At 38.5% G+C, this 27769-nt stretch overlaps 3 protein-coding genes across 5 annotated transcripts in view; 2 read left to right on the top strand and 1 right to left on the bottom strand.

The window, feature by feature from the left end:
- The first annotated feature begins 623 nt into the window (after positions 1-623).
- On the top strand, positions 624-15437 carry LOC103139175 (uncharacterized). Its single transcript, XM_016672241.1, has 9 exons — positions 624-1634; positions 2716-2940; positions 5285-5443; positions 8675-8746; positions 9494-10558; positions 10880-10987; positions 12192-12241; positions 12994-14083; positions 15024-15437. Exons 1-9 carry the CDS (start codon positions 1005-1007, stop codon positions 15177-15179), a joined length of 3555 nt encoding a protein of 1184 aa, XP_016527727.1. The 5' UTR covers positions 624-1004; the 3' UTR covers positions 15180-15437.
- A 2102-nt stretch (positions 15438-17539) lies between these two features.
- Positions 17540-19090, top strand: LOC103139089 (uncharacterized). Its single transcript, XM_007553568.2, has 2 exons — positions 17540-17805; positions 18142-19090. Exons 1-2 carry the CDS (start codon positions 17675-17677, stop codon positions 18422-18424), a joined length of 414 nt encoding a protein of 137 aa, XP_007553630.1. The 5' UTR covers positions 17540-17674; the 3' UTR covers positions 18425-19090.
- A 5840-nt stretch (positions 19091-24930) lies between these two features.
- The window catches only part of dnmt3ba (DNA (cytosine-5-)-methyltransferase 3 beta, duplicate a), a 21508-nt gene continuing 18669 nt past the window's right edge, over positions 24931-27769 (bottom strand). For all 3 annotated transcript variants that reach the window (XM_016672194.1, XM_016672195.1, XM_007553663.2), the window contains 3 exons: positions 26013-26082; positions 25796-25914; positions 24931-25299 (listed from right to left, as the gene is read on the bottom strand). In XM_016672194.1, the coding sequence (XP_016527680.1) occupies positions 25158-25299; positions 25796-25914; positions 26013-26082 (331 nt within the window). In that variant the 3' untranslated portion in view covers positions 24931-25157. The remainder of the gene's footprint in view (positions 25300-25795; positions 25915-26012; positions 26083-27769) is intronic.

Here is a 27769-nt window from a genome sequence, read left to right as displayed (position 1 = left end):
CAAGAAGGTTCTGGCCCGGTCCTTCTGCATGGAGTTTGACTATCAGGTTAATTGGCCTCTCCAAATTGCCCATGGGTGTGAGTGTGTGTGCTGGTTGTTTGTCTCTGTGTTGCCCTGCGAGAGACTGGCGACCTGTCCAGGGTGACCCCGCCTCTCGCCCAGAACGTTAGCTGGAGAGGAACAAGCACCTCCTGACCCCACTAAGGGACAAGGGTGTACAGAAAATGGATGGATGGATGGATGGATGGATGGATGGATGGATGGATCTTATAGATGTATATAGATCTTGTGTATACAGAGTTAAGTACAAGTTAAGAAAAAGTTGCTCAAAACTCAATGAATTTCAGAACAAATTAGTCTGTTTATGAATTAATTTGCTTTCATTTGTTGCAGACAGTGTGGGTTTTAAAATAATGACGCCATTACAAATCTTCATATACCTCTGAATGTAAAAGTTGTTGATGGGTTAGTTAGTGTGACGGAAGCTGTTCACCAAACATGTAGAAAGTAATTTTTTTTTTTTTATAACATAAACATTTTCTGAAAGAGGCTGATCATGCAAACTTAGTTTAACAGAAATGAGTCCAGAAAACAAAACTCTAGAACATTTTCTCAAGAGAGGCTTAAAAATACTGAAAACTTTAGGATTATCCTTAAAACTATTCAGAGATTAAATTTCCAAACCCTTTACCGGAATAAGAACGTGAATAGTCATGACTCAGATATTGAGTAATTTGTTTTTGCTGCAAAGAAAGTTGAGAAAAGTGACTAAAAATGGGAATAACCAATAATCACCGTGCACCGTTTTATTTTGCACTGTAACCGGAAGTCATTTCATCCACCACGATTTATTTCTGTCTTTACGCGCGGTGGAAAAGTTTCAGTTCTGAAGATGCAGAGCTCTTGGCCAAACATCCTCCAGCAGTGAGTTGTGAGTTAAAACACTGAAACATGGTATTTCACCCCGAAAAATCATAATATTGTTTAAAAACTAGAAGAAGAGAATGACTAAAGACGGTGATAAAAGCGCAAAGTCTACGCCCAGTCAGAAGCAGTCCAGGACGCAGCAGCAGCAGCGTTTGGTCCAGAAGAAGAAGAAGAAGGATCTGACCGCTGAAGAGGACACACAGTCCGGTCAGTGGGAGAGTAAAGCAGACATGAAACCAGCCGGACCGCAGAGAAAGCAAGCGGGGAAACTCTCTGGAGTCCCCGCGGAGAGCCACCGGAGCCCAGGCGCACAGAGGAAGCTGTCGGACGCCAGCAACGCCTCGGAGGACCTGAGCAAAGACTCCGGCTGCCTGTCCGGGAAGCTGTCCTCCTCGGACAGCAGCTCGGAGATCTCCGACTGCGCCTCGGAGGGCAACAAGCGCGACTCTCCGAGCAGCGATAACGAGTTAAGCTGGATCGACGGCAGAGCTTATGAGAGCCCGGGCAGCGGGGGGACGCGCCAGGACGCGCCGTGCTGCGCAAAATCAGCGGCAGATACCTGCGCGCTCCAGCCGGATGCGGCGGCGGCGGCGGCAGCGGGGCTCGGTTCGGGTAAAACAGCCTTCATGGATCTCCTGATGGGGGAGACAACCGAGGAGCTGCAGAGGGAGGTTGAAGACTTGAGGTCAGAGAACGAGTATCTGAAAGTAAGTCGGAACTCAGTGCGCTATTATTAATTTTTAAAATTCTCTTTGCTGGTTTTCGTTTGGAATAACTTATAATCGTAACTATCACTAAGTTTCTCTTTTATTGCATATCTTAAATTGTTTGCACTATTTTCGGAGTGTCCTTCAATTTCAATGTTCATGTGTGGCAACTAAATTCTAATTTTGGCATTCCAGTCGTCCTCTCGTCACAATTCAACTATTGATCACAATATCTAAGAAACCAATAAAGATGAGCTTATTGGCATATTTCCTCCTAAGTAAACGTCAAGTTTTATTGTTAATTTGTTTATTTTTCACCAAAATGTTGGATCTTGTGGTCAGGGTTGGTGAGAAACCTCCAACTTCTAGGGACCTTCCTGTTATTTTTAAGTTAAAACCTGAAAAACATAACTTCTAAGTAAAGACTGAATGCATAATAAACTGCATTATTAAATAATTATTGTTTCTTCTTCATTTTTTGTTAGAAAACCTGGTATTTATGTAAAAAGCAACTCTATAAATGAAAAGAGGAATCTTAAACTCCTTCCTTTCTTTGGACTTTGAGAAGAAAAACAAAACATATCTTCAAACTAGTTCTGTCACTAGAATACATTTTGCTGGACCTAAAATTTTCCTAGAAGTTATTTTAATAAACAATAATATTGTTGTTTTGTGATCGCATTCTAGTACTATAATGATAATAGCATAATGCAAGTACATTCTTTAAGATCAATAAACTTTAATTTCTAATGAATATTTAACACTGGAACTGGAAGACATTTTAAATATCCAAAATAAATAAACAAAACAACAAATAAAATTAATTATGAAGTCTTTGGAAACAAAATTGCCCTTCAGAAAAAGGAGCTGGTTGAAACCAGACTGAAGAATTTTGTCCTCCAGTTTTTGGTAGAAAGAAAGAAAAGAGAAAAATCATAAACTATGGAAATTGTTTAATTTATTTTAATTTATCGTGCAGTTAATTGATTCATGCTTGAAACTTGACCAAAAAACATGTTTTGTTTTTCAAAAAAGCCCCTTTATTTTCCTTGAATCATACCAGCTGTGTTGTTTGCCACAGGATGAGGTGGAGGAGCTTCGCTGTGAGATGCTGGAGATGCGCGACATGTTCCAGGAGGAGGAGGTGTACCAGCTGCAGGAGCTGCGGCTGCAGCTGGAGCAGGCCAAGAAGACGTGTCGCATCCTGCAGTATCGCCTCCGCAAGGCCGAGCGGCGCAGCATCCGGGTGGCTCAGACGGGGCAGGTGGACGGGGAGCTGGTCCGGAGCCTGGAGCACGACATAAAGGTCTGGACCCGGCAGGAATAAGCTAAAACTAGCTCAGTCTGAAGCGATTAATCGTGATTAATCAATTACTGAAATAACGGTCAACTAATATAGATACTGATTAGTCGCTAACTGGAGTATAGAGACTCAAAAAAGGCCATTTGCTAAACAAAACAAAACAAAAACAAAGTCAGAGCAGTAAAGAAACCAAACCTGTACGAAAAACATAAAAAAAATGTATAAAGATAAAAATAAAACCATTTTTATCTTAGGAGGGTTGCTGGTGCCTGTCTCCAGCTAACGTTCCGGGCGAGAGGCGGGGTCACCCTGGACAGGTCGCCAGTCTGTCGCAGGGCAGCTTTAGCTTTAGTTCTGTAAAATAATCTCCTATTAAGCATCTTTTGCTATTATTTGGTTAATCCAAAAAATAATCAACAGATCAGCCCTGTACTGTATTTATGTTAAGTCGAGCAGAAAAGGCTGAGATTTACAGGTTAGTGTTAGAATTTTTTTTTTGTATTTTAGACAATAAAATCTTTATTTTCTTGTTTAAAATATGCAAATGAACATATTATTCAATTCCTTTCTTAATCTTTTTATAATACTTATAGTATAAAAAGTTGCAGCAGGTAACTTTTACTAAAAAAATATTTTTATATATAACTAAATGAATGTACTTTAATTCCAGATGAAAATTTACAACATATTTGCTGAAACTATGTTGTGACAGTTTGTTATGAGACAGAATCTGTGAAAAAAAATCAAGGCGCTTTGGCTTCTCCCAGTGCAAACTAGAAACAACCAATCAGAGCCAGGAGGCGGGTCTTAGCGCCGTCAATCACTCCTGTGTACTCTCCCCCCTTCTTTATGCTAAAGATACTTACCTGACGGATAAACGGTTTTTCTGTAATGGTAAATTGTTTCTCTGTCATTAGCAAGTTTAGCAGCAAGTGCATGAAGTTGATTGACAGCGCTAAGACCCGCCTCCTGGCTCTGATTGGTTGTTTTTGGTCAAGAGCGTTACATTTCTTCAGACAGTAATAGTAGCTCAACAAGGATGTTCAGGAGATCAATCTTTCCACAGATTATTCGTCTCATGTTAAACTGTTATGGTGACAGTTTTGACAAATATATAAAAAAAACATATTTTCATAAATGTTACATGCTGCAACTTTAAATAAAATATCTGCAGAATATGCCAATGATTTATCCAATTAATCATGAGAATAATTGTTGGTTGGGGATCTAAAAACTAACTCTAACAGTAAAAGCTCAAACCTTTTCTGTGTGAATCATCAAATTGACTTTCGAAACCTTTTCTCCTGTTATTGCTTTTATTCTTGCTCATACTGACTGGAAGAGCTCAATCAGTTGACTGTAGCCTGAATCATGGATGTTTGCTCTGATATAAAGTCATTCCTGCTGCTCACCATGACTGCAGTCATGTCAAAACAGCCTTTCTCATGCATCCTGTTTATATTTTTAACATACAGGATTGTAATTAGGAGCTGACTTGTTCTCCCATCTACCAGAAACATAAAAGTGTAGCGACTGTTGAATGTTTTCAGTACGGTGCCTGGCCTGACTCTGACTCCCCCTCTGCATCCACTCAAAAGGAGAATTCCCGTCACAAGAATTTCCTTGTAAAGTGCGTCAGCCAAGACCAGCTGCTGCAGAAACCACGCTGCACGCGCTCATTAAAAATAACGACACCACTGCAGAGTGGAAGCAACCCGCTCTTCTTTTTCCCTCACTGGAGTTGCCGGTGTTACACCAGATTCTGTTACCACTGCATATCGTGACGCTGTTGCATTTCAACACTATGCTTCGTCAAAAACTTAAGCTTTATGGGCCGGGGGGGAAAAAATAAAAATCCAAACATAGAATCATCGGTCACATCTGACTGCTAATATTATGACTTATCATATATTGTAACCACAGATGGGTAGTAACTAGTTACATCTACTTTATTACATTTACTTGAGTAGACTTTCTACCAAATACTAATTTTACTTTTACTTGAGTAAAAATATGTTGAAATAATTCTACTTTTACTTGAGTACAATTTCTGAGTACTCTGTTCATCTCTGACTGTAACTTATAGTAAAATATTAAATATTTAAACCTGCTACCTCACTCCTTTTTCCAAAAAGTAAAACGTAACTATCTGACCACTAATATTATAACGTTACATTTTATTATTCGGAGGAAGGAGAGACTTAGCAGAAACAGTTTTGTTTGAATATTTAGTATTGATTAAATACCAAATATTTTTAAATATGCAACAGCGCCTCCTACAGTCACAATTGTTACTCAGGATATGACATAACAGCTGCTGCTAACCATCTTTTCGTTTCGCTCCCAGGTTGCGAAGAGCGTCTCCCTCCGCCTCTACAACGAGCTGGAGGCGGTGCAGAAGAAAAACTCCCAGCTGGAGTGGGAAAACGAGATGCTGCGGGAGAAAACGCAGGAGCTGGAGGTCGCCAAGCAGGTCCTGCAGAGTGAGGTGGAGAAAGCCAGAGAGGTGACTTTTATTAAAAGTCATCAGTTTAACCATAAAATTGCGCAAGGTGACATTTCGAAAATAAGTTTGCTTAAATATAGAGCATGTAACTTTTACTTATAAAACGTTATATAAATCCGAGGAGCGCATTGGTGAAAAAAAATACAGATTTTCCAACAGTTAAAGCTGCAGGTTGTAACTTTAATTTAAATTTTTTTTTTTTTTTACATATTTGTTAAAACTGTCACCACAGTAAATTTCACAGATAATCTGTGAAAAGATCGATCTCCTCCACCTCCTTCCTGAGCTAATCTTGCTGTTAGAAGGAATTCACCGCTACTGATCAAAAACAACCAATCAGAGCCACGAGGAGGGTCTTAGTGCTGTCAGTCAATCTCATGTAGTCGCTGCTAAATGTGCTAATGGCGGAGAAACAAATTGCCATTACAGGAAAACCATACAGCATCATCTGTATGTTAACTAGGCTAGCAGTCATGACAAGCTATGAACAGAGGAGATACATTGTTTTGCAGATTATCTCTCACATAACAAACTGTCAAAACATGGTGACAGTTTTTTTTGTTGTTAGTTTTTGTTGGCTCTAGTGGCCTTTATTTGAAAGTAGTTTGACAGGAAAGAGGGGGAAGGCATGCAGCAAATGTCGCCAGACTGGGAATCAAACCTGTGACCACCAGCATGAGGACTAAGGCCTCAATACATGGGTTGTGCTTTGCCACTGCGCCACCACAGCGACAGTTTTAACAAATATATACAAATCTTTTTTTTTTTTTTAATAAAAGTTACATACTACACTACGGATTTAAGAAATGATCATTAAAACAAGCTGCTACATTTGATTGCACTTTAAAAACACAAAATCTTACCAAGTATTGTTAGTCTAGTTTTGATTGCAAATATGTTAACATACTTGACATAAGACAAAACTGACAGCCAGATATAAGAGCTTGATTCAAGTAAATAATTCCTTAATACTGATGAAAAAGTGCCAGTTTCACCAGAAAATTATTTCATTTATAAAATGGAAAACATGTCTTGCTAGAACTGAAATAATCTGCCAGTAACTAGTACTTTGTTGTTTTGTTAAAAGAAATATTAAGTTATTGACTTAAAACAAGTTTATATATCTTGATGAAAAGTTACTTATACGTTAGTTTTGTCTTATTTCAAGTGTACTAAGGTGTTTACACTAGAAACTAGACCTAAAATACTTGGCAAGATATTGTATGTTGTTTATATGAAATATTTTCATTTAAATTTCTACATAAGTTGCTTAGTTCTTGAGTCGCCTTTTTACCAAGTACTTTTTTTACTCTAACTTAAGTATTTTCTTGGACGGTTATGTTGTACTTTTTTGTAAGAATATGTTAAAGTAGTGCTACTCTTACTTGAGCTAATTTTTTTGGGTATTTTGACCTCTGATTGTAGGAAAGTGAGACTTTCAGCTGCTTCCATTCACTCTCACTCCATTTTATACAATATAATATTGTCATTAAGGCTGTTCTGGTCAAACAGTAGGGCTACTCTTACTCAACCCACCCCTGTATGACATTGATGATCAGATATACATTAGATGAAAGTGAAGCTTTCACCATCTTTGTGGTCAGGCATCTTCCTCTCCGTTACCCACCACAGCTGCACCCATCCAGCCAGCTGTCCCCTCATCCCTGGGTAAGGCGACCCTCAGTGATATGAGAGGAGGGCCGGGCGGCAGCTGCTTGGTGCCGGGGATGGGTGAAGCAGCCCGCTGGTATGCTTGGGCCAGAACCCTGAGCACAGCTGACACAGTCGCCTGAGATGACAGAAAAAAAGGCACAGAGATTACAAAAATAGACCCTCTGCGACTTTCAGTCGTTCTGCTTGCAATAAGCTGGGCTAAATCTGGATCAGGACGTATTTTGGCATCCAGAAAGGCGTCGGTGCCCACATGCACTGACCCAGAACCTCCATCAAACGTTTTTATCCAAACGTTGACGATTCTCCAGCACTGGACCGTCGGGCTGAGTTTTACCCATCTAGATCCCTCGACCACCTTGGAGGACGGTGACATGTGTTCGGTTTAATCCTGGATTCAGCACTTTGGCTCTGAGACAGTCGCTAGTCTCTTTGATCCCAGCAGTGAAATCCACTTAGATTACCTAATCCAGGGGTCTGCAACCTGTGGCTCTGGAGCCGCAAGTGGCTCTCTGCGACTTCCACAACGGCTCTTCATAATCTTTGGCTGGAAATGATGAAAGAATGAAGAAAAGTTTGGCCGTTTTTATATTTTCTTTGCATTTTAACGAAGAAAAAATTAGATTAAAGTCAGAATTCTGAGAATTTTTTTTGTTTTTCTCTCTTTCATCACCTAAAAATAGAAATAAAATGATTTCGCACAAATAACAGATTTCCTACTGTAAAATGCAATTCAAAGAGTACAAGTTGTCATTTTCTGAAACATCATGCTGCACTTGTGGCTCTAAGCAAGTTTTATTCACCTAATCTGAGGACAGGAATGTCTGTTTGGATTTTAAAGGTTTCAGACCCTGACTCTGTGCAGATAGAAGTGAAGGAGAACAAACATTTCAGAAACTGAAACGGTTTCACATATAATGTGTTAAAATTGAAAGAGAGGAAGAATCTGCCAGTGGAACTAGAACTTTTTAATCAGCATCAAGGAGTTAATAACTTAAAACAAGTTCCTGTATCTTGCTGAAAAGTTACTTTTAAGTTATTTTTCATCTTATTTCAAGTGCACTAAGATATTTGCACCAGAAACTAAACCAAAAACACTTTGTCAAATTTTGTGTTTATAGTGAAGAAGCTTTTAGTCCTGCACTGGGGGAGCAATGTAGACTTCCAAAGTATGAAACCACATTTCAAATAAATGAACTTTGAAGAAACATTTGGTGTTGCAGCACCAAACTGACAGAGCAAGTCCCACCAGGTGGTGCAAAGCAGAAATCAGAAGGTACCAAACAACAAAAACTGGGCTTCAGGAGGGTTGAGAAAAGTTTGTTGGACAGAATGTAGCAGAGTAAATTCTGCCCTTACACTTGTTGTTGCCCTGATTGTCATTTTGTTGAGTCAGCCGAAGCTTTTGTCGATAGCTGTGGAAAGTTAACTAAAGTAACTTCCAAAATCAAGTAATCAGTAAAATAACCAAGTTACACTGCCTGCAGGTTCAGAGAAATATCAGGATGTATTAAAAGTTTCTGCTGAAAATCTCAACAGAAGAGTTTTTTTCTTCCTCAGAGCACGTTGAAGAGGAGAAGCATCCGATCAACGGTCAGCAAGGCAGAGAAGAGACTTTCTCAGCAGATGGAGGTATTTTCTTCTTCTGAAACTTTCAATACTTAGTTCTCATGTGTAGCTGACAGCCATCTTGGTAGGTACTGTAACTAACTGGCATGACAGTTGCTATGACAACAAGCCACAAGATTAGAGCTAGCTCTTGCTTCATTTCTATCCAAATTATAAACAATAGAAGTATATTACAAGTATTACTGAATTATAAGTATTACTCGATTATGCCTCTGTGTATCAGTGATGTTTACTGCAGTCCTTACTGTGGAACTAGCAAAATTAGCTTAGCTAATGTAGCTTTTATCTGAAAGCTAATAGGGACATGTAACCAATGTGTTTGTTAGCATGTACTTACTCCACCAGAACCAGAACCTTGAAGAGTTCTTGCTTCCTTTACAAAGCCGTTAAAACATTGATTGTATGCGTCCATAGATTTCAAGCTCCTCCATGGTGTGGCACTCTTTGTGTTCTCTAAGTAGTGAACTATGTCAGAGTAGGAGATCAAAGGCAGCTTGTCCACATCATGTGACTTGTTTCCATTCTCTGTCTCAAACGGGTCGATCCCACCAGCAGCCATTTTGTTGATATATTTTTCTGCACATTGGTTAAGAGTGTCAATGTACTTTCTTTGTGTTGGTGTCGAAGCCGTGGGTCCGCTATGCTTTGCACTTCGTTTGCCTACCAAGATGGCGCAGGTCACTTCTGTTTCATACTATATATAGATCTCTTGTGCGTTCCTGACTGTCGACTCCAATTGTCTCGTTGAAGGAGGACAGCACTGACCTGAAGTGCCAACTCCACTTTGCCAAAGAAGAGCTGGCTCTCATGTGCAAGAAGCTGACCAAGCTGGTGTCAGACAGCGAGGCCATGCGAGAGGAACTGGCCCGGTACCAGTCGACGTACGGAGATGTAGACATCCTCCCGCTGCCTGAGGGCAAACAGAGCTCTGCCCATGCCAGGGAAGCAGAGGTCAAAGTTCATTTGAAACTGGTGGAAGAAGAGGCCACGCTCCTGAGCCGGCGCATCGTCGAGCTGGAGGTGGAGAACCGCGGCCTGCGAGCGGAGATGTGTGACCTTAGGGAGAAAACAGGAGGAGGAGGAGAGGAAGACGCTGCTGATGAGAATCCATCACTGACTGCAGCAATTAAAGATGGAGAAATGACGACCCAGAGACAGAAACCAGAGGAAGGACAAGGGAATGCAGGGGGAGAGTCGATCTGCAGCCAGTCGCAGACGAACAAGCAGATCAGCGAAGGTCGGGAAGGTCCGGTGGGTGGAGAGCAGGAGCCTCCATCTGGCCAGGAGAGAGACGCTAACCAAACAGCTGACGCTACGCTTAAAGAGATGGCCGCCAAAGACTACGAGTTTCTGCTTGCTCTCAGAGATCACGCCTGCATTTTAACTTCAGCCATTCAGGTTCTGTCGGTGCCGCCCAGAAACGGGCACAGCTCCCCTTCGTCATTTCCCCTCACATCCCCGATGGACGTGACCTCAACTGTCCAGGCACAGCGACCTCTAACGGAGGCGCTGGAGCTGCTGCAGGCCATGCTGCTGGCCTTCATCGAGAAGATGGATGCTCTCCTAAGGGGCGACGATAAGGGCCCTCAGAAGGAGGGATTCGCTTGGGATTTTTCCTCTTTTCTCTCTGCAAACTACGAACGTTTGAAGGAGTTGCATGTGGAAGAAGTCTGCAGCATGCAGGCGAAACAGAAAGCGAAGCAAGGGGAAGTCGTGGACAGCCGGAGGGATCCGAAGCTGCAGCTGTCGTTGCAGATTCTGTGGATCCTTCATCAGTGGTGCAACGTTAGAGGAACCAACCTGGAAGGAAAAGAGGTAACAGATGAATTTTCAAACCTGTGGAAGTTTTGAAATTGAAGAATTGATTAATTGATTAATCAGATAAAAATGTCTGCATAACTTTCTCCAGAGTCTAAGTGTTCCTTGGTCTCCGTGGTTTGTGTCAGATTTTACTACTTACTATTTTCACTTTCCTTCCACTTCATAAACATATAAATCTCTACTTTGCATTAATTTGTTCCATAAATGCCTAAAAAATAATTAGTGTACAGCATGGCAAAGTGAAAAGTTGTCATTTATTGCATGTTTTTTTTAACGCTTGCTTAAGAGCGCCTCGTTTTCTGCTTTTATCCTCAGTGTAGAGATAAAACCTTGTCAGCGCTGCTCGGGTTGCTGCAGGACCTCAGCGCCGAGCTTCGAGACGACAGCAAGGCGAAGTCGGCTGTGTGTGAGGAGGCAGCCGAGGTAACGGTGCCGCTCAGACTCCAATCCTCCCGCTGAGTGTGAGGCTGTCTGACACAGTGGGAAGTCCTCCCCATGATCTCTGCCTGCTTCATGAGAAGACTCATGCCAAAGTATTTAGGGTAATCTCTTGTAGGAGCTGCAGCCAACCAGGACAGGCGCGTTTAGATATACAAACTCTATATGCAGGAAAATTCTCCAAATTCAGCTTTTCTGCTTTACTGTTCACACCTGATCTTTATATTAACCATCCGTAACTTCAAAAATTGTATTTAATATTTATTTTTCCCTCTTTCTTCCCAGACTGAGAACATTTAGTCTGCAGTGATAAAAAGACTCTAACGGCGTGCCAGCAGCTTTATGTGGCAGCGTTTCAGCTTCAACTTCAGCAGGATAACATGCTCATAATGTGACTTATCACCATTATTGCTTTTAGATTTGTTTAAGTCGGATTCATGATTACGGGCTGCACAGTCAGGGAGGATCCAGAAAAACAAAAAATGGGTTTGTGGACTTCGAGCGCCAGTCTGGTGATTGACAAATATTAACAAAAAACATTTATTACTAATTAATTACTCATCAAGCTGATTTCTCAGGGCACCACATAGAGAGTTTGAACTCATAACTGGTGGGTTTCCAAAATGGCTGCTCATACATGTGGTCAGTTATATACAAAACAAAACAATATATTAACATAAATACTACATATGGAGATATAGTACAGTTAAATTATAATTAGCAAAACTAAATTTATGCTTTAGTTTTAGCGCTTTAGCATTATCATCCGCTAAATACTATGTTGATTGCTTCCTGTGCTAATAGGAAGCATTAGCACAACTAGCTTCCTAGTTAGCGGTGCCCACCACTGCCAGTTTGACTTCCTTGTGTCGTAACTAGCTTCGTATTGGACTGTATATTTATGGAATTGGACATATTTGTTTGTATATTTTGTATCAGATTTATAAAACATATTGAGGTTATAATTCTGTAAAGTGGTGCTGCACAAATAAATTGAGTAAAAAATGAAAAACAGCCCTGACTAAGGCAAAACCTTATTAGGGGAGGCCAATTGAGGGAACTGGAGACTTTAAGTGGCTAACATGAGCCGTAGATCTGCATTAAGTTGGAATTTAGTTAAAAATCAACAGTTCAGATGAAACATTAATTTGCTTCATTTGTTTAATTTGCTTTCTCTTTCTTTGCTCAGCTTTCCGTTGGTGCCATTTTCCATGATGGGCAATACGTTGAAGATCACAGGTCTGTGTTTTCGTTTTATTTGCATTGCTTTGCTAGCAATTGTAAAAACTACGACAACTAGACAACAAGGTGAGGAAAAAGTTTTAATAATAAAAAATGTTGATGGAGAGGAAAGTGGGTCAGTTATGCTAGCTTGATGCTAACTTGACTTTGACAGCCATAAGATGTAGAAGTGGTGCAGAATTTGTTGCGTTTTGGTTCAGTTAAAAAAAAGGCAACCTAAACAGCAACTCCGTTACTTATCATCAGGAGAGCAGGAGTTTAAATTAGCTAATCAATCACCTGTGTCGATCACTTATTAGTAATCGCAAAATAAACATCAAACCTAAAACTGTAACAGACTGAATATTCTGTTTTTGTGTGGGAAATGTTTGCGTGTTTATTGGTGTTGAATACTGACACATTAGTGGAGTTGTCAGTCAATTGCTATGGCAACGAGACACAGAGTGCGAGATGAGAAGAATAGGAGTGGTTTTGAGTTATTTTTCAACTGTTATTTTCCCTTTGCAGCAGCACACTGCACTAAATGAATGATACCTACATCTTCAGGTTTCATTAGGGTTAGGGTTATTAGGCCATTTTGTTGCGCAGCTACGGATGGCAAGAAGAAGAAGAGCCTTTTTGCCCTTTGGCATTGTTCGCGTGTGCGCAGTTTCCAGATGTAAACGGTAACATGCAAAATGTCTGTAAATAATTGACTAATCACAATTTGTCTGATTAATTATTTCATTTTTCTCTTGCTGCTTCCACAGAATCTGCAGACGCCGACAGCTGTTTTCCCCTCGCGGCCCACAAAGGAAGAACTGGTGCTACTTGAGCCAGGAGGCGGCCCAGCTGGACCGAGAGGATCCGTTTAAGACGTGGGACCACCTAATCATGCCTCTCAGCTTCCCTGGTCTCGATTTTGAGCAGATGTCGACGGAGCGCAGCCACACCGCCCCGGAGAAGACGACTTTCCGCATCTACTACAGCCCCCCATCGGCCCGCAGAGTCCAGCTGGCTCAACTGAAGCAAAGCCCCGCTGCAGACCGGGCGTCTGTGGAAACCTCGTCTCCCTGGTGCACGCCGCCGACATCCTTCTCTCAGCTCTGCCTGGGCTCCTCCGCTAACCTGAGCGACGACATGAAGGAGATGACGGCCAGTTGGAGGCAGATGGTTCACGCCGGCTCTCCGGAGAAGAAAGGGAGGCTAGCAGGCCGCTGGGTGGACGTAGCCTGCTCAGGTACGCAGACACACACGAAGCCGCAGATGGTGAGCGTTGGCCAGCAGACGGATGAGACTCAGGGGTTGAGAAGCGGGTCCTCTCTGGTTTCTGCTCGTTCCCAGCACATCTCCACCTCGCTGGACGGGCTAGCAGGTCGACGGAGCTCTACTTCCTCCCCCAAACCGTTCCGCAGACACTCCTCATCTCCTTCCTCGCCCCCCAGTTTGAGCTCATCTTCGTCGTCCTCCGGCTCCAGAGATCGAGGGCTGTGGCACCCGTCGCAGCAGAACTCAAACAGCCTTACCTGGACTCGGCAAACTGGCACCAGATCAAACCCAGCCCAGAACCTGAGTCCCTCCAAGCTGCCCACCAGATCTGCCAGCGCAAACCGGTGCGGCTTAGTGACCGAGTTCCTGCGCCGGGTGAGCGGCCGGGCAGACAGAGCCACTGCGGGGTCGGGCCAGAAGACGAAGAGCGGGCTGAAGAACCTGGAGCGGGCGCCGACCAGACCGCTGCAGAGGAACGACAGCGTGACCCGGATCGTCAACCAGAGGTTCATTAAGCAGAGAGAGAGGGAGGAGAAGGGAGGCGGCGTGAACCAGAGAGCCAGAAACAGTCAGAGCACGGCCGCAACAGAGGTGAGGAAAGAAACGTGTCATCCTACCGCCTCCGGGCAGGGCTGGGCGATAAGTAGGTTTCATCAATTTCTTTTGGTTTTGGAAGATAAAATTTTTGGAAAATCTGAATTTTTGTCACCTTAAGGGTGATTTCAACACATCCACTGCAATCTCTTGTTTAACAGCTTCTACAGCTTCTATTTATTTGGACTTACAACAGCATATTAGGGCAATTGTGGATAGAAATAACTCTGAAATGTATACATTAATCTCAGAAATTTTCTAGAAAAAATGATAACATTTCTTAGTTTTGAAACTTAAAGGTTTCATATTTGTGGAGCACTTTAGGATCTATAACACTAAAACAGCAGCTAAATTATTCCTCATAGATTAGGTTTGACATAAAACACCTAACTGTAGGTTTCAGTCCTTAAAAAAGCTGTTTGTTTTCATTTACTTAAATCATTATCAAAATAGCACTGCCACTGAAACTAACAAAGTGGATTTATTATGCAAAATTCACATTTTACATGTTTTTAATACTTCTATTTGGTCCTCAACTGCTTCTAAAAACAGCCCAAGAGCTTAAAAAAACACCTAACCGTTTTTTACAATAATTTAATGTTTTTAGCTATGTGGAAAACGAGCAGTTTAAAAAACCTTGAGTCGCATTTGACAGGCACTGTGCCGTTACCTAGCAACCCCAGCCTTGCCAGCCCCGTTACCTAGCAACCCCAGCCTTGCCCAATCCCATTACCTAGCAACCAAAGGGAACTCTTCTCCATTTCCATTCTGGCTTCAATTTTGTTTAATTAATAATAACAAAGTGGAATATGTTGTTTTTAAATGACCATCACAAGAAGGTGTAGTTTTCACCCTTTTTGCAATGGTAATTTAGAAACCATTTAAATTACAAAAGATTTTTTTTTTGTAACTTCCTTCTTTTATTCTGTCTGACCAGGATGGAAACTACGACTGCAGCTCGAGCAGCACTCTGACCTTCTGCTTTGCTCGTCCTTCTCGTCAGAATCAGAGGCCGACGTCCATCCCGCCCAAACTCCAGCGACACAGATACTCAGCGCCGGCGGGGGCTGCTGCAGACTCCAGCTGTGGCTGAGAAGAAGGAAAAAACATGGTGCTTTTTAGCTTAGAAAATGCCAGAGATAAGAACAGTGTAGGAGGGTTTTCATAGTTACAGTACAGCTGTTTTAAAAGGCAAAATCTGTTTTATGTGGAGTGTTTAGGAGAGCTCTGAGCAAACTGTTGGTGCAATCTGAATGCTCATCTCTTTTTATAAGTGACTGTATTTGTTTAGCTTTTGATTCAATTTTGTATTTTCTAAATTCTATTCAATAAATTTTTGTTCAAACCTTGACCTATTATGCTTTCTTGAACAGGCTCAGATAGATATGTGCGCTATACAAAACAATGTTAATTACATTTTTTTGCACAAAATAATTCTTAAATAATGAGATTTTAGTTTGGTCATTTCTGCCTATTTTGATTTCCTCTGAGAATGAGCTGCAAAAAAAAAATTAAAAAAAATTTAATTTACAGTAAATTACCGGCAGCTGTGGCTGCAAGAATTTCACCGTATAAATACAGATTTTACCGTATTTATTCGGTAAAATTCTGGCAACCATAGCTGCTGGTATTTTACCGTAAATTAGATAATTTTTTTTGTACAGTGTATTTAAGGGCCTCTTGTTCACTTTAAAAACAAATAACGTTTACACTCGCATGTGAAAATGGCTGCAAACAGATGCGCAATTATACAGCTGTATATCTTTGAACAGCATTAGTAGAGCCTCCTGCACAACCAACAAGAATGCAGCAAGTGGTTTCTGAATGGTAAGTCAACAACAAAACATTGCCTCTTCCATCAGCCATTGTACAGCGCATACACTGGTAAAACCAGCTGACCAAACATGCTGGAACTTCGCTTGTGTTGCTAGGTGATGTACTGGGCTTTGCTGGGGTTGCTAGGTAACGGAGCAATGCTCATTGAAAGTGACTTAGCATTTGGGAGGTTTTTGAAACGGCTCACTTTCCAGATACCAAACAACAAAAAGTGTGGGTGTTTTTCTCTTTAAACCTTTTTTTTTTAAAAGCAGTTGAGCTCCAAACAAGTACAGAAACACACAAAATGTGAATTTTGCATAATGGGTCATCTTTCACCTTCAAAAGCCTGATTACCTCCCAGTCTTTACTTCCAGGATGTCTGCTGACTGTTTACGCCACACGCTCCAAAAAGGAAACATTACCTTCTGAGAAGTTAATAGGATGAGATTTCCTCACTTGTTGAGGTCACCACCCTCCTCACCTCCTGCCTCTTTATCTGTTTGACTCTTTGCTTCCAGTGATGAGAAAAACAACAAGCAGGTCGTTCTATCGGATATGAATTTCTGAATCTCCCTCAGACTGATCTGTTCAAACACTTACCCCCTCACTCAACAGCTGGTCGGCTGCGGTCAAGGACGGCGCCAGCGCTGAAGCACACAGTCACACGGGAGTCAGATTTCTGCTCAACCACACGTGCTTAAGATCTACGATTTCAAACAAAACATGCTGAAATATCTGCTTTTCATTAAACACAACAGTGAGAAGCTACTACAACAATTAAAAAAGACAAATACTTTCTAACTCATATAGTAGCTATTGGTTTGTTTTTTTTAACAAATCACTGCAGAAAGGTGAATACAAGAAGGTACAGTGGCTTGGATTGCAGACTACAATGGAAAGTAGTCTGCAGTAGTTTTTATAATATAGTGGTATCACATTGCAACCAACTTGAACATATTTTATAGCAAACATGTTTGTGCAGTGGAAGGAAAACTATAAATGACTTTAATTTTTTTTTTAAATTCAAATTCAGAAATACTTTATTGATCCCAAAAGGAAATTAAATATTGTTGCAACTCATTAATTCAAAGTCTTCAAAGAGTTATTGTAGACAGTGATGGCTGTTGGCAGGAAAGATCTCTTGTAGTGCGGTCTGTATTACAGTGAGTTCACAAATTAAAAATAATTAACATAATTGTTTCTTTAATCTGTTATCACTAAGGATGTTTCACATCTGATATTCTGGAAGACAAATATGTTTTTTTATTTATTAAGAATTCGAATAGTATCACATTTAGTTGGTCAGTTTCAGCATAAATTAATCTCAATATTTTAAATTGTGTGAAATTTAAGATTTAAAGTAGCTGGCAAGTTTACTTTGTAAAAGGACTGACAATAATGATATACAGTTATATAGTTATAGTGTGATTCAAGGATCTAGTTTAATCCTTTTTGATTAAAGCTTGGTTTATTCTCTAAAACATTTTCGCAATGCATTTTTAACTAAATCTGTATTGAAACGTTGTGAGTGGAGATGTTTGTACTAACGGGACGAGAGGCCCCAAATCTTCTCTCCTTCAGTTATGAATTGAGTTTCGGTGCAGTACCACATCTCACCATCGGTGTCGCTGCAGCGGAAGCTGTGCTGTTTAAGTCAGATGAAGACCTTCTTCGGCGCATTGGTCCTCAGGAAGCGTTTCTGTTTATGTTCACCAGGTGGAGCTTTCATATATATATATTTATATATATATTAATGAAGCTAAAGTAAACATGGAGTCCGTATTTTCCCGGTTTGACTCCTATAATTTCGAGGCAGATGAGCGTTTTGCCGACGGCCTGAAGACTTTAAACTGCAGAGAGCAAACCGAGCTGCTAAAACTGAAGCTGTTCTTCTACAACAGGTCAACTTTGCTGTATTTACACACATATGCATCCTCATATTTATTAACTTCTTTTGTTTTCCTTAAAGCTGTTAGTACACCTGCAATGTTTATTAGATTATGGAGATGCTTAATCTTTCTGTTTATTTATATTAAAGTGATTCTAAGCTACACATCTAAAATACCATAATTAGTCTCAAACATTTGTTTTTATTGCTATTCACAATGTTATGTTTTATTTTGCTACATTTTGCTACATTAGATGTTAGCAACCATAAATAGTATTTGTTTTGATTAATTCTCCTTTAACTGTGTCATTTTTATTTTTTAAAATCCCTCTTTCCTGTCCGTCTTCAGGTTTGTGGAACCAATAGATCAGCAAAGCTACAAACAGTGGATCTCTCTGTCTTGTAACAACCAGCAGGACCAAACTGCTCAGTCAGATCCAGACTCAAATGAAACAGAAATGTCTGCAGATGGAGAAACAAAGCAGCTTTCTTTTGCAGAGGTGATGCAACTGGTTCAAGAAGGAAGAGAAGTGCCAGGAGTGACGAAGCCGGACGTCCAGCCCAGCAACCAGAGTCCCACTCCGTCTCAGATGCAAAGAGTGCAGAAACCGTGGGAAACTACACCATCATAACTGAACTTCCACTTAAAAACCAATGTAAGATTTAAATGGCTGAAAAAATTACATGAACTCAAAAACTTTTTACCACATAAATCCTAACAGTGTTGATCTGTCAGATGCTGTGGAATCAACAGTCTAGCAATTTTTTTGTGGTAAGACTAAGAAATTAAGTTGTTAATTTATTATATTTTAGACTTTAGTCAGTTTTACATTGACTTACATGTCCTAAGGTTTTCAATTAGGTTTTGAGCAGAACTGCATAATGTCTGAACTTTTGGTTTTCAATCTGTTCCTCTTTTTTTGTCAGTTTTATGAAAATAAAACTTGGGAAGAAGAAAACACTGATTTAAAGATAAAAGAAATGTTCACGCTCATCCGTCTGGTCCTGTAGCGTAAAATGGTGGCTCCCACAGATGTCTTCAGATGAGTGGACCAGGCTCTATGCAGGCATCTGAGAAAATTATTTTGCTGTTTAACTGCTCCAGCTATAATCTGTGCCATGAATGATACCCTCTGTAACCGAAACTGCAAGTAGTTCAGTTAGAAATCGTGACTTTTTGTCATCCCAATCTGTGTGCTCATGTAATAAAAATAAAAGTTCAACTTTGCACATTTTATACAAAATCTAGATGAGGTGACATGGCTTAAAAATAAAATCTCAGATTTTTTCATACCAGATCCAATTTCTTGTTTTAATTTATATATATTTTTTGCTTTCTAATATAAAAAATAAATGACACAAAAATATTTTCTGTACAGTTTCCATGTGTCACGTTTTGTAGCTGACAGCCATCTTAGTAGATACAGTAACTGCCATGACAGTTGCTATGGAGTTGCTATGACAACAAACTTAGAACTAGCTCTCACCTCGCTCCTGTTTAATTTATGAGCAATACAAAGATATTACAACTATTACTCGATTACAATTTGAGTACCCACCTGTGTAATACTAAGATAAATATCAGCGATATTGTAGTACTTACTGCCAAACTAGCAAAATTAGCATAGCTAATGTAGCTTTTATCTGCTAGCTAAGACGGACATTTAGCCTAGCTTTGTGTTACTACATGTACTTACTCTGCCAGTCACCAGAACCTTGTTATTCACATGAAGAGCTCGTATGTCCTTTATAAATCAGTTGAAACGGAGCTTGTATGCGTCCATAGATTTCAGACGAAACTCATCCATGGTGTAGCACTCTGTGTTCACTAAGCAATGAACTATATCATAGTAAGAGATCGGAGGCAGCTTGTCCGCATCGTTTAACAAGTTTCCATATATCACATTTTGTTGATATATCTTTCTCTCGCACATTGTCAAGATACTGTTTGTCTTGAAGCCATGGTTCGTATTCCTTGCTCTGTACTTACCTACTAAGATGGCGCGGATCACTTCCGGTTCAGACTTATGATAACCATATTTTTAATTCTAATCACGAGAATATAGTCATGATATTGGCAGAAAAAATATGCAATTTTATCAGAAAAAAAGTAAAAATTACGAGAATTAAGCTAAGATGGAGTCAACAGGATATTACGTGAGCAGCACATCAGCACGTTTGTTTCTTCAAAATAGACTGAATAATCCAAACCAAAGTATAACTTCACAAGATGCTCAACATTCCTCATTGTAATTTTTGTATTCTCATCAAATTAATACTTTATTCTGATAATATTATGACTTTATTCTTGTTTGGGCGTGGGCGTGCTGACGTCACTGAACTATGGAAACCCAAGAAGCCGTTTGGTGGAAAAAAAAAAATATAAAAAATCCAGATTTTTCAGAAATTAAATGTTCAAAAACCAAAAATCTAATTTATAAGAAGGTGAGCTCAGTCGTCAAATCAATATTTTACAGAGTTAATCTCCCGTTGTGTGGCATTTACAGCCACGTGTTTTCCTAATATTGTGTTAAAATACAGTGAAACCATCAGGGAGAATTTCATACAGTAAATGTCATAACCTGGTACTTAGGACTTAACAGCAAACAGAAACTCATGGTAAATAACAAAGCCACACCTTTTATGATGAATCCCACAGATTTATTTATTGTTTTACATGAGAATCAACTAGCATTTTTTTTCCTACGTTACTTTAAAACAACTGAACAGTCGACATGCTACTGAGAAACCCAGTTTAACTGAGGTGATGTTCAAACTGAGGCTCCTAAGGGACAAAACTAAAAGTACACAAGAAAACATCAGCACCATGAGTGCAGCACCATCATACAAAGAGCGAGGTAAGCGTGTCATTTCAGTGCCTCCCCTCATGCATCTAGAACACACTGAATTGTTAGTCAAACACGTGAAATGACACAGACCCACTTCCTGATTATGCACCATTACAGTAGATAACATGTAACATGTAGTGTGACCAAAATCAAACAACAAAAAAACATTAAATCAGATTTAGGCCCACAGGTTTTTTTTAAGTTTAGGAGATTCTACATATGTTTAGAGTTTAAAATAAAACAACATAAATCCTGATGACAATGCATGACTTAGATGATTTACTTGGAGCATAAAATGAAACTTTACATTACAAACTTTACAAACCGCAACTAAATGGTGTTGCGGTTTTTGGCCGCAACACCATTTAGCTAGCCGACACAAGTATTGACGATAGTTTGATTATTTTTTAGATCTGGAAAAGAAAAAGTTTTTGAAATTTGAGACTTTATTCCTTTTTCTGACATCTAGGATAATCAATATGAACATTTGAGCTTACATCTGCTCTTATGGCCGATACCTGATATTTACAGATATTACGAATTATGTTTCTCTACACTTTTGAGACCGGCTAAAAGCAACCACAAAAACCACACAGCAAAAACGCAAAATCTTACCAAGTAAGTTTGGTCTAGTTTCTAGTACTAATATCTTACTACACTTCAAATAAGAGAAAACTACCTGACAAGTAACTTTTCAGTAAGATGTGGTAGGATTTTGTGTTAGCCGTGTATGTTGCTTCTCATCCCATAATGCTTTGCTGCATCACTGTTATGGTCACATGATCAAACAAAAACATTGATGGAAAGCACCAAGATGTAATTAAATGTTGGTCATTACCATCAGCCCAGTTTTACATATACATATATTTTGTCAAAATACTAACATCTCTTGGTGCTGATACATTGTCCAAATAAAAATGTTCCTATAAAAATAGTTTAAAAAAAATAGATTTAGTTTTAGGTAATAATGGGTAAAAGTACATTTAATTAAAGTAGAGATGCAAAATATTTCAGCACAATGGTATTGGTCTGATAGCAAAAAATGTGCTAATATTAATAACCAATATTAATTTCCATCTTATTGGTGTTTTTATGTGTTGGACGAATATTGATATCAGTCCAGATTTTCAAATCGGCGCAGACCAAATTTAAAGATTACAAAAAAGCCAAAGTTTACATATAATTCTTCAACTGGATCTGGTTTAATCTTCAGACATATTATTGATAGTCCTGGTTTTATTTTGAGAGTTTCAGGAAACAAAAACATCGATCTGTATGTATTTTGTCATATTCAAAATGTGTTTTGACACGTCAAGATTTTGCAGATTTTCAAATGGTCTGAGTTTGTCCAGATGCTAAAAAAGCTTTTAGCAAACTGACGAAACAGAAAACAATTTTATTCCTTCACTGCTTATGAAACATACAAAAAATATCCAAAATCTTTTAAAACTTTTTTTTTAATCTAGAAAACTAGAGTGAAGAATCACATCATATTCAGATTCAGAAATTGAAACAATTACTGTAAAATCTTAAAATGTGTCATGATGAGAGTGAAACAGCTGGAAAATTCAAGTTTTAAATCAAGGATTGATTTTTAGCAGAAGTTTTTTTAATTGTTTTGCAGCTAATTTTGTTTTCCCAAAGCATTTCAAGTATCAAATTTAAGGCTTTTATTATTTTCACTGCATATTTTATGTTGTTATTTTCTGTCCCTTTTTATCAAACCGAAGAGAAACCTAACATTTAGCTTTTATTCTGCATTTTGATATATTTCAACATAATTAGGTTGCTCAACTGGTTAAGTAAGAAAACCGTCAATACAGTACTTTAAGCTCTGTTCCTATTTTAGGTATTTACCGCAGCAAAACTCTACAGTTAAAATATTGTTAACAGTCACAGTTCATTTTTGCACACAACAAAAAGTCCTTGAAAAACACAAAAATATGAGTAAAAATGCCACAAACATGAGGTTGTTTAAAGAGAAATTGTGGCTCCACATTGAGATTAATAAAATGAGTTACACAGAAAAACCAAAAAGTCAACACATTTCATTTTCATTACATATAAATTTATATATAAAAACTAAACAAACTGAAACTGCTGATTTAAAGTCGGGGTTGAGGTAGAGAGCGATGCCTGCGCCACAAAGTGAGTTCAGCGGTTCTTAAAGTCGTCCTTCACACTGGATTAAAACCGAACCGGGACAGGAAACCGGGTGGTACTGGTGAGATTTTTATAAAAAATAATTCACAGTAAATCAGTTGAAGTCATTTAATCCTGTAAAGTTCAACTGAAAACAAACAATGTGCTAGAAGAAAAAATACATAAAAACAGGTGTGATAACCTGGTTGCATTCCTGCGAGCACCATTAAACTAATCGTGTTGACTCTGCCGTGGCATTTAGTGTAACATTTATCATGAAAAATTTCTTATCCTGATAAAAATTTGACTCGTTTTCCCGATAAATTCCAGTTAATAAAAAACAAAACTAACAGTATAATCTCAAGTTATTTTTAACTTTTTCTCCAGTTGTTTGTTCAACGACAGCATCAATATATATCAGTAAATATGAAAATATGATTATATGCAGTTACTGTGTGTAGATTAATGATATAAATCACAGTTTATATCACTAAATATAAGCCAGTTTCAAATGGGAATGTTTTTTTCTGGAGCAGTGAAGGCTGTCACAGCCATCCGGTTATCTAAAGAAGAAATTTATTTATTTATTTTTTATCATAATTTTCATCAGTGTAGCACCACAAAATATCGGGATAAAGTTCTACGTCGCCCAGCCGTAGTTAGAAAACCTGAACTGGATTTCAGGTTGATCACATTGCGCTATAATGAATCCAGGAAGACTTGGTGCTGAAACCGAATCAAAAGCTGCTTCAACGAGAAAATGTGCAGACTGCATGTCACATGTGCAAAAACTGTAACAACATTTCATCACCACAGCCTGGCATTTCAACAGTTATGAGAGCCACTGCAGCTTTCAGATGCATTCCTGCTGCACCACACCTGAATCAAAAATAGGTTATTTATATGGAAATAAATTGGGGCCATAAAATTTGTTTACATTTTTTAAAGCTGAAAAAAAGAATCCTGAAACTGGGAAAATAAGTTTAAAACTACTTTTCAACTTGACAACAGAGCAACTGGACAAAATATTTCCCAATGTTGCCATGGGAACTGGAATGTCTTTAAAACATAATGGATAATCTATGGCTACCTGTTTTTGTTTCGTTTTTTTCGTTTAAGATATATTTTGCAGTTTAAATTTTTTTTTTGTGTTCCAAATTATTTTTAAGTTTCAAAATATTGTTCAGTTTCACATATTTTTTGTTTTAATGTTATTTTCAGTTTTATTTTTGTGTCAATTATTTTTTAGTGTCAAAATGTTTTTGTTTTAAAATTATTTTTCTAGTTTTAAATTCTTTTTTTTTTTCAAAAGTAATGTTTCAATTTAATTCTTTTTGCTTCAAAATTATTTTTTCCCAAAATTTTCTTTAAATTTAAAATTATGTGAACAATCTTTATGGCCCCATTTGAGCTCCATATTTACCTCCTCAACATGTCATCTAGATCTGCAGAGGCCTAATTAACACTCATTGGGTTCAGTCGTGTTAAAACATTAAAGCAGGATCTTGGGAACTGACATTGATCAGTGTGTTAATTCCTTTCAGAATAACAAATTTTCCAAATTTGTCGTGCTTTTGCCTTGTTGCAGTAGCAAATCTAGGTCAACTGGACACTGGGGTAAAAATATATGTGATAATTAATCACAGGATTGAGCTAAACTTTGGTTTAAACTGCAATAAAAAATGCAAAAGCCATAGATGAGACCTGGAAAAAATTATTTTTAAACACTTGGATATAAAAAAGAAACACTAATAAGGATAAAATATCTGATTGCAGATCAAAATGAATAAAACGTCGAGCAGGAGTTAAAAATTAGCTTTTTGGTCACATGATTAATCTAAGCTCAATGATTTCTTTAACATAACTGCAGATTAAAATGTACTTTATGTTGCTGATTTATATTCTGTGTAAAAAGTTAAAAACAGTGTGCGGTAAAATGCAGCATAGTGGTTTTTAACTTCTTCTGTTTCTAAACCAAATGATGTAGCAGATTGCTGGTTTTGCAGTCAGTTTGTGCTGTTGCCATGGCGATGCAAAGTTGTCAGTAGTGATAAAAACCTGAGTTAAACCTGAAGATGTGGAGCTAATTGTCTCATCTCACTTTGTGACACAGGCCTGTGTTCGGAGTAACATCATCGGATCACAGCATAGAAAAACAAAAAACAAACAAAAACACAAATAACTAGAAAAATAAAATATGCAGAAAGACGACCGCGGCTGCTGGCAGTCAAAGGGGTTAAAGAAAGTTAAGAGACAAAACACCAAACTGGATCTAAAGGAGAAAGAAGCCCAGAGAATCTAAACTATTAAAGCACCAAGAGATAAGGCGTTGGGTTTACCACAGCTGCTCCGCCTCTGGATTGCCTCACTGCTCCTATTCACATTCAAAATAATCCTTCAGCGGCGCGAACAAGTGGCGAATCACAGGAACGCTCCAGGAGCGACCCAGAACCTTCTGCCTTTGCATCCGGCTCATGTTGTTCACATCAGTGTAGTGTTTGGGGAAGCCAAAGATCCTGAAAGAACAGAAAACTTTCTTAAAAACACGATGCAAACGCCTGTTCAACTCATCTTTGCTCCCAAATAAAAGCTGAACAGTAACAACAAAAGGTTTAATCTCATCATTTATTTGTCTTGCAGAACTTAAGCCATCTTATAAAAAAATTACAAAAAGGTAGAAAAAATAACACATAGAAAGATGCGTCTTTTTACATAGAAAAACTAGTTTGAATCAAAGTTTTTGTCAAAACACACTGTACTCGTTCATCAAAATTTAACAGTTTCTAAGTTAATGCAGCTTATATTTGTTTTTGTTTTTTCCTCTTCATGACGTTTTTAATTTTGTATTGATACAATGTATGGTCTGGGATATACGGTAAATGAAACCCAAAACAGGTGGAGCCTTAAAACCCTAAAGTGCTTTAGGGTTTTAAGCTTGAATGTTGGCACTCAAGCATGGCAGTGGTTGCATTATGGTGTGGGACCAGCTGGTGGTAAACCAACGACACTCACTGTTCCATTTCCGTGCACCACAGGTAGTCCTCCTTTCCGTTCATGGAGACAGGAAGTGGCCCCATCTTCCCTTGCCTTATGGAGTTAGACTTTGTTGTGATTGTGCGAACTTTATCAAACTGGAAGATGCAAAATCACACCGTTAAAAAAAAAGCACAATTCAAACTGTAATGAAAAGAATATGGAAATAAAACACATGAAACAAACATGAGATTACCTTTGCCGTCCGACCAACTTCCAAACAATCCTGCAGAGTGACTTTATCATCAAGAGAGGTAGCCAGAGGTCTGGTGGAAAGCAGACAAAGTTCATTTACATTCAACTTTACAGCAGTTATGTTCAGCAAGGCTGCAACTAACAATTATATTAGTTATTGACTGACTTATCAATTATTCTGACGATTAATCGGATAAAAATAATGTGTACATTCTGCCTTTTTTATTCAATGCTATGAATACATGAAAAGATGCACATAAACAAATTATTCAATTGCTTCTTTAAATAAGAAAATAAACATTTTAGTTCCTAAAATGCAATAACATAACATTCCTCCAGCGAACACTCAATCACCTGTAGCAAATAATGGGTTTTGTATCTGTTATGGAAAGAAAAGTGCTCTAAAATCTGATGTCTTATTAAGTATTGCTATTATATATTTCACCAGAAAAATAAATGATAAATCAGCAAATTATTGTTTATATGTAGTTTTTTTTATTTATTTTTAAACCAGAAATCTAATTTTTGGAGTTAAGTTCTGCATTTCTGAATCCCGAACAAAATAACACAGAATTATTTGTTGTGATCATAAGGGGTTACAACAAAGGATTATTTTAGTTATCAATTATTCTGACAACTAATTAATTAATTTGATAAGAAACTGGCACATTTTTCATGTCAGCCTTTTTTATATTTATTTACATATTTTACATTAAAATATGCAAATAAACAAATAATTCAACAATGCTTGACCATTTGCAGCAAAAAACCCCAAAACCTCTAACATCAATATGTGCTTTCTGCTGGACTGGTACAGTGTAGAACTAATATGGTGGTTAATAAGAGATTTATTTACTGAATGTGAATCAGGAAAAGTTAAAACTACGACACTTGACAGACAAAGAAGATTTTTTTCTTTTCGCGGCACAGTGGTTGGAAAACACTGTGCCGCGGCACACTAGTGTACCATGAGTGATCGTCAGGTGTGCCGTGGAAATGATCCAATTTCACCTCCCGTATTTTCTGGACTATAAGCTGCTACTTTTTTCCTACACTTTGAACATGCAGCTTTTCTGTGGATTTTTCTTCAACCACCAGGGGGCTCTTTAGCAGGAAGTGAATCATTGGAAGTCAAAATAGGAAATCAAAGAAGAATGGCTAATTTTCATTTAGAACAAGCGCATGCTAGCAGCAGGCACGACAGATTAATGTTTTCAAACTCATATGATGCAGCTTCTAAGTTGAGGAGTGTCAATTTGGCAGTTCAAAAAATGTGAAGTTGCGGTTTATAGTATGGTGTGCTCATAGTCCGGAAAATACGGTAATTGGTCTTAAAAGATTTTTTGAAAACGAATTAATTATCTGCAAATAATGCCATCTTTGAGTGTCTTTGCTGTAGTAGTGACTAGCGGCGTAATCATGTAATTTTATTACCACTAGATGGCAGTAAGTACAGAGCATTTTACATTAAAACAAGAAAATTAGTGACGCGACAGTGTTGTGGCACTGTTCAGGTGTATTTTTGAAGTGGACATGTTAAGTGCAATTTGAAATAAGAAATGTAAAATATGATAAAAATACATTTTTGTGTTTATTTGATTCCTATTCAAGACACTTTGATAAGAATGACTATATATATTATATAGGCGGCTACAGCGTATCTTTGTTTCCATTTTTGGTTGGCCGTGTGCCTCGTAATTTTTTCAATTAAAACAATGTATCTTGGCTCAAAAAACGTTGAAAAACACTGTATATATA

Source organism: Poecilia formosa, unplaced genomic scaffold (assembly GCF_000485575.1).
Source record: "Poecilia formosa unplaced genomic scaffold, Poecilia_formosa-5.1.2 Scaffold57, whole genome shotgun sequence".
In the NCBI taxonomy this organism is placed as follows: Eukaryota; Metazoa; Chordata; class Actinopteri; order Cyprinodontiformes; family Poeciliidae; genus Poecilia; species Poecilia formosa.
Note: the sequence above shows the minus strand (reverse complement) of the source record. Positions and strands in the feature narration are given on the sequence as shown.

What these genes read in the sequence shown, in the direction of transcription:
- LOC103139175 (XM_016672241.1), top strand. Translation starts at nt 1,005, where the DNA reads ATGACTAAAGACGGTGATAAAAGCGCAAAGTCTACGCCCAGTCAGAAG. An exon ending in CAGAGAACGAGTATCTGAAA is followed by an intron (nt 1,635 to 2,715) that starts GTAAGTCGGAAC and finishes TGTTTGCCACAG; the next exon opens with GATGAGGTGGAGGAGCTTCG. An exon ending in AGGTGGAGAAAGCCAGAGAG is followed by an intron (nt 5,444 to 8,674) that starts GTGACTTTTATT and finishes TTTCTTCCTCAG; the next exon opens with AGCACGTTGAAGAGGAGAAG.
- LOC103139089 (XM_007553568.2), top strand. Translation starts at nt 17,675, where the DNA reads ATGGAGTCCGTATTTTCCCGGTTTGACTCCTATAATTTCGAGGCAGAT. An exon ending in AAGCTGTTCTTCTACAACAG is followed by an intron (nt 17,806 to 18,141) that starts GTCAACTTTGCT and finishes GTCCGTCTTCAG; the next exon opens with GTTTGTGGAACCAATAGATC.